Consider the following 6,993-nt stretch of genomic DNA (forward strand, 5'->3'; position numbering starts at 1 on the left):
GGTCTACCACAGCCAAAAGCAAAAATAATGTTTGTTCACCTTCAACTCCCCTACGTCACCGCTAGAAATCGTTCATATATGAACGAAGATGTAATGTTAATGTCCGACGCCCATTTTAAGTCTTTTTAAACAACTATTGGTTGCTTGCCACATGACTGACATCTCCCGAGGCTTCAACAACCAATCAGAAACGGCTTTATTTAGCCACTACAGCAAGTATCATAGCGAAAGTAACGGTAGATAGACGGAAAGCTGGACGCCTGAGTTTGAATTTAGTTTGTTTTCTGTCGGGAGATTGGGAGATCACAAGTAAGCAGCTTGCCAGGAATCATACTGAAATCGTCCAAAATGTTCATAAACCCAAAAAAGAAATTAACAAAATGTTAACTGCAGTGAAAAACTTAATTTTTACAGAAGACGTTGATGAGTTGCCGTGGATACGCTACCTGTGGAGTCTTTACGTTTGTTTTGAACTAACGGTTTTTTTTTTTTTGTTTTTTTTTTTCAGCGCAAGAAATAGATTACTGTTAAGGCGGGAAATAGACAGAGAACTGGGATAATTGGAGAATGAAAAAAAAAAACTAGAAAAATCATATAACAACAGAAAAGTTATTATTCAGATATTGCTCTGATGCAATTGTAACAAACTCTATTGAAATTCTCATGACTTTGTACCTGTAAGTTTGTAGCTTGAGGGTGCTATGATATCTTTCCTGGATTTAATCGATCAGATTTTATTTATTCATTTATATAATTTTAAAAACCTTTAAACATAAATGACAGCTTCCATACAGGTTTTAGAAGAAGTGTTTTTTTCTTTTTTTCCCAAGAACAGGAAAATTAATGAATGAAAAAATAGGCAGATGCAAATCAGTTTCATTTAGAAACTCAGATTTATTGCAGAGATGGTGTTACAAAAGCCGTTCGTACAATCTGTCCACAAAGAGGCGACAAAAGAGAAGCACAATACAGAACATTAAAAGAGGAGAACCCCCCACCCCACACTCCCCATCTATCTATATTTCTTTGGATGTTTGAGTTTCAGTTTTCCAAAAAAAAAAAAAAAGATAATTGACAGAGGCACCAACTGATCAAGAACAGGACCTGTAGAAAGATCTTTGAGAGGATAGATAGGAACGGGGCGATCAGGGAGAGGGTTCTGAAAGGGCACTAGACACTGGACAGATTGGCACTCTGTCAGGGAGAAAGGTGTGAACTGGAGAGGCTGAAACCCCTTCTCGAAGCGTGGGTCGACGGGTTTAGTAGCGTTTGGTCTTGGTCACGGAGGATTGTGAATAGGACACTTTGCTGCTACCACCGCTGCTGCCACCACTAAAACCTCCGTATCCTCCACCACTCATGGAGCCTCCTCCAATTCCTCCTCCCATTCCTCCTCCAATTCCAAATCCACTGCCGCCTCCTCCCATTCCTCCTCCCAGTCCTCCTCCCATGCCGTATCCACCGCTACCGCCGCCTCCTCCCATGCTGAATCCGCCTCCTGAGTCAGAGAGAGAGAGGGGTCAGCAGGAGACCAGACCACACACTGTAGAACTGGGGGTGCCCACATATCCAGAGTCCCCCAGCTTTTATAGACCACTAAATAATTAACTCATAATAACCCGGAAGGAGCTTAAACTGGTTCAGGTGAGTAATTTAGAGAGCAGGAGTTTTTTGCTTTGTCTTATTAATAGGCATTTTTCACCATGCAAAAAATAGGAGATGAAATAATAGGAGATTAACGCTATGACCTATGTGTCCAAACTTAAAAAAACATTTCACTCCTTCTCAATGTCCAGACTTCTAAATGTTAACTATAAGATTTTTACTAGAATTACTACTTATTCTACCATCACAGTTTTAAAAAGATATATAGTTATTAATTTATTATTTTCAAGAAATATTTTGTTACCAGATGAAGATACACTCTGCTGCATGTGTACTGTGACTGCTCCACCGCCTGAGCTGATTCTGGGGAGAGAATGAAAATCCAAAGCTTAGATAAAAGATACAAATATTGCCTTCCAAAACAGCAACAATCCCCTGCATTCACTGCTTGTGTGATTGTACCATGTTAAGCTTCCTGTCTATGTTTCTATTTTAATGCGTAATGTCTATTTCAAAGTTTTGGCAGGGCAATCTCTCGAACACTATAGAGTTTCTCAAACTCTATAGAGTTCACACAAACTATTTTAAAATTTCTAAAAATGTAATTAAAAAAATCAAAGGGGATATATATGTACAAGTCTAGAGGACTAATAAATGGTTAATAAATTCCCAACAGGTAATTATTTGTGACGTTACATTTCACTTAATTTTACTGTGGGGTCACCGGACCCCCACACACCAACACTGTGCTTGTTGAGATAAGGTTTGCACATTTCCTTACCTGCTCTCCTCTCCTTCCAGGAGTTTCCTGTAGGTGGCGATCTCAATATCCAGGGCCAGCTTGACGTTCATCAGCTCCTGGTACTCCCGGACCTGGCGGGCCATGTCCTGCTTGGCTTTCTGGAGAGCGGCCTCCAGATCTCCAATACGGAGCTTGGCGTCTTTCACTGCCAGCTCCCCGCGCTCCTCTGCCTCAGCGATCTGAGCCTCCAAGTTCCCGCGCTGTCGAACAGAAGGGGCCGTTAGTACTGGACGAGAACCCTCACGGGAAGTACACTGCAGCTGTGATGCAATGTGAACGGATGTGGACCAATCCAAAAAACATTTTCTAATAAACACATAAATAATCTCAGACAAGACTCAAGTTATCTTAAAATCTTTTTTAAAATGTTGCAGTACCATGGCAGTTATTTATATGTCTTAAGACTGGATGAGATTCAATCAAAAAAGAACGGAGCCGCAACGAATATAGCCGTACTATCAATAAATAAGTATAAGGACAGATTGAAGAGTTTGAGGGAACTGCATCTGTCCTCCCAGAAAGAGCATTCCTGCTTGGCTGCAGCAGACCCCATTGGGTGGGTCCTTGTCCCTGACTCTCACCTGGCCCTTAACAGATTCAATCTCAGAGGTCAGTCTGCTGATCATGCGGTTCAGTTCTGCGATCTCAGATTTGGTGTTGCGCAGGTCATCACCGTACTGTCCGGCGGAGGTGGACATCTCCTCGTACTGCAGGACAGAGAAAAGAACAGGATTCAAGGGATATATATATAATATTGAATACTTTCAACGTTATTAGCCAAACACAACAAACTGTGATGCATGCTTTCACCTAGGGCAAGGCTGATCTTATTGAATCCTGTACATATCCTGTGCTAAGAGAAATACAGACTAGTTCTAGAGCCCTTTGCTGAAAACTATGTTTAATTCCCTTATATGTGTTTATATAGACAACTATATATATGCTCACCTTCTGCTTATACCAGCTCTCAGCCTCGGCACGGCTCCTGGCAGCGATTTCCTCATACTGAGCGCGCACTTCGGCCACAATTGAGTCCATGTCCAGGTTACGGCTGTTGTCCATCTCCAACACCACCGAGGTATCCTTGATCTGGGACTGCATCTCGCGAAGCTCCTGCAAAGAAACAAAAACAGCACACAAGACGAGATGTTAGGAAAACTGCCTCTTTGTTTTCAAACTGTGAGGATTGATTGCTTGGGAATCGTCATCAAAGTATCAACGATGTTCAGCAACATATAGTTTTAAGCTTCTTCATTAGCAATGCTGTTGTGACACTGCTATGGCATTGCAATGGTTCTGTACGATTGAAAGAGAACGATATGATGGTATGAGGCATTGGTAGAATGGCACCACAGTGACACAGTACCAGTGGTATCATTGTGAACAAAGCACACACTTCTGGTGATGCCATTGGGCTACGGGCTTGCATTGTATTTGTATTTGTTTTGCCATTGCTCGTAGTGGTCTGCTCATGGGTCTACTGGCTAGAGTTTCTCCAGGGCAGTAGGCTATGATTATGATGGCTCCAAGTTGGGTTTACCTCTTCGTAGATGGCCCTGAGGAAGTTAATCTCATCCTGGAGTGCATCGACCTTGGCTTCCAGCTCAACCTTGTTCATGTAAGCGCCATCAACATCCTACAAACAGAGAGGGATACAAGAGAAGACTTAGTACCACGACTGCATTCAATGCAATCAAACATATAGTTCTATGGGACAGTGAGACTCATTGTATAGGGTGTTTTAAGTGTGTGTGTGTGTGTGTCTGTGTGTGTGTGTGTGTCTGTGTGTTCAGGGTAAAACCCCACTGAGCTGAGTTTTTTACCTTCTTCAGCAGGACAAATTCGTTCTCCACACTGGCGCGCTTGTTGATTTCATCCTCGTATCTGTAGATGAAGATGTTTGTTTAGTTCAGTCCAAAAATCTGGTAGCGTCAAGCTTACTAGTCTTGGAAACTGGATAAGGGTACTTTGTTTGCCTTTATTGACTCTTGGCCTCACTTATGATTGAGGGTAAAGCAAAGCATTACCCTAAAGAAGTGATTCTCAAAGTGTTGTGAGTGAGGTATATCACAAGTTGAAGCTGTCAGTTCTGCATGCAAGTTTATTTAAGATGACTGATGACTGATAAACAAGGTGGGGCGGACAGTGAGTATGGTTTCTTGGACTCACTTGTTTTTGAAGTCCTCCACCATGTTCTGCATATTATTCAGATCGCTCTCCAGCTTCATCTTGTCATTGCCCAGGGAGTCCAGCTGCCGGCGCAGGTTGGCGATGTACGCCTCGAACATGGCGTTGATGTTGGACTTGGTGGTGGTCTGCCCCTGCATTAGGTTCCACTTGGTTTCCAGCATCTTGTTCTGCTGCTCCAGAAAACGTACCTAAAAACAGAGAAGGGCAAGCAAATCAGGTCAGAAACGCACCTGGACATGAGGAAGGGGGGAGAGATGCAGATATTAGAGTTGGATGCAGGTGCAAATTATCTTTTACTTCACGATTTGTGTTTTATTTCTGTATTTTTTTATTATAAAACATGATGACATTGTAACTCACTGATACAATTGCATTACACTTGAAATAAAGTGCAACACCTGTTTTGGCATTCAAACTTTGCCTTGCCACGCCCTCTTCTCATTGCAGTTTGCTGAGGGAATTAAACTGTAACCTGAATACAAAAAAATTATAAGATGCAATACTTCATTATAATATGCACTGTAATGCATATTGCGGTCACATATTACCCGCTATATATTTTCTTTTAAATTATAAAAACTTTTATCCATGTAACATTTTAACGTTTTAATAAATTTAACATGTTTCGGATCGCTGACTCTCTCTCTCTCTTTACTGAAGGGCGTTGTCACAGTGAGACTTGCCCCAGGCTGAATGAACCAGGTAAGTTTTTTTTTTAAAACTTGGCTGTACGTTGAGCAGAATTATCTTTAGGTGGGGCTCTGGGCTGGAATTGGCCACTGCGTTGAATGAACGTTAACGCTTACTTGCTCCAGAAAGTCTTTTATGCATGACTCTTGTAAGAATCCTGCTTTTCTCACACTTTGGACTTACAGCAACGCCCATCTGTAAAAGCATGCCTGAAGTTCTATCTAACGACTGAACAAATACTAACAATGGCTGTCTAGCTAGCATTGGTAAACTCGAATTCGATCCTTTTGTCGTGCAACACCGCAGATTAAAATTTTAGTGCTGTGAGCTCAGTGTTTTTATTTTCAAGAAAACCTTTTAAATCACATAGTCAGGAATAATTGTGAGCAGTCTCTAGAACAAACAGTGATAAAGGTATTAGCTGATTAGCTGATGAAAGATCAGTTTTCTGTGCAATAAAAAGCTGATAAAGAATCTAGTGAAGCCTTCCCTTTTAATGTAGTCTAACATCAGCAGGAATATAAAATCGAATGCACCTTTTAATTTGACTCAAGCAAATGAACATTTACAGCTGCTATGCATTTGAACAGCTGTACCTGGTTACAATTGTACCAAAGTCATTTTATATGATTTTGCATGCTTGTCCTGTGAATATGTTTTTGTTTTTTTTTACTGTATGATATGTATTTAATTTACTGCAGTCGATTTTTAAAAGGGCTTGCATGATAAAATTTACATTTTAGAAGCTTGTCAAACTTTTCAACCACACCTAGCTTGTTCGAGTCTACATAGTCATACAGAATCTAGTTACACTTAAATTACACAGCCCTGATCAGAATCTTGTTTTCTGTTTTTCCCTTTACATCTGCACCCTGAATACGGTCTCTTAAAACATCTCCTGGGACCAGCACTTTTCTGCCCCCACTCCTCCTTTCTTTAAAAAACTCAAACTTAAATAGATAAACCTTTGTATACAATTCAACATAGTCTGCTTGACTAACAGTTGCACCCTCTTTACAGTTGTAATTGATTACTCCCCACCCCTGGCACCAGCTCCACAGCACATCACAAAACAGGGACCCGCACTCACCTTGTCGATGAAGGAGGCGAAGCGGTTGTTGAGGCCCTTGATCTGCTCCTTCTCCTGGGAGCGGATCACCTGGATGTTGGGGTCGATCTCCAAGTTGAGGGGGGCCAGCAGACTTTGGTTGACGGTGACTGCGGTGATGGGGGCGCCCATGCCGCCACCGAAACCGCCACCAAAACCTCCGCCACCCCCCATGCCAAAGCCGCCACCACCACCGCCCATGCCAAAGCCGCCACCACCACCGCCCATGCCACCGTAGCTTGACATGGAGCTGAAGCTGGCTCCACCGCCATAGCCACCGCCGAAACTGCCACCACCAGCACGACCACCACTGCCGAAGCCTGAGGACACGACGCTCATCCTGGACCGGCTTGGTATGATCAAGGAACGGCTTCCAAAGCCACCGCCACCGCTGCTGCTTCTAAAGCTCACTCCTGATCCTTTGATGCTCCCGGAGCCTCCAGAGCTGCTCTTGGTCGTGGTCATACGAAAGCTGGAAGTCATGTTTGGTTCTAGTGTTTTATTTTGTCAAACTAGTGCAAGCTGGCATGAAGAGAGAAACAGCGAGAGACAGCGAAGAGTCAGTGAGCGGATGAAGAAGGAGAATGAATCTCTCTGA

General features: G+C 42.6%; 1 protein-coding gene across 1 annotated transcript; it reads right to left on the reverse strand.

The window, feature by feature from the left end:
• Positions 1-874: 874 nt before the first annotated feature.
• Positions 875-6,993, reverse strand: LOC121307134 (keratin, type II cytoskeletal 8-like). Its single transcript, XM_041239264.1, has 9 exons — positions 6,378-6,993; positions 4,577-4,785; positions 4,231-4,291; positions 3,948-4,043; positions 3,356-3,520; positions 2,989-3,114; positions 2,387-2,607; positions 1,910-1,968; positions 875-1,498 (listed from the first exon to the last, which is right to left on the reverse strand). The coding sequence occupies exons 1-9, from the start codon at positions 6,876-6,878 to the stop codon at positions 1,260-1,262; spliced, it is 1,677 nt and encodes a 558-aa protein (XP_041095198.1). The 5' UTR covers positions 6,879-6,993; the 3' UTR covers positions 875-1,259.

The sequence above is a fragment of the Polyodon spathula genome, chromosome 53, assembly GCF_017654505.1.
Source record: "Polyodon spathula isolate WHYD16114869_AA chromosome 53, ASM1765450v1, whole genome shotgun sequence".
Classification (NCBI taxonomy): domain Eukaryota; kingdom Metazoa; phylum Chordata; class Actinopteri; order Acipenseriformes; family Polyodontidae; genus Polyodon; species Polyodon spathula.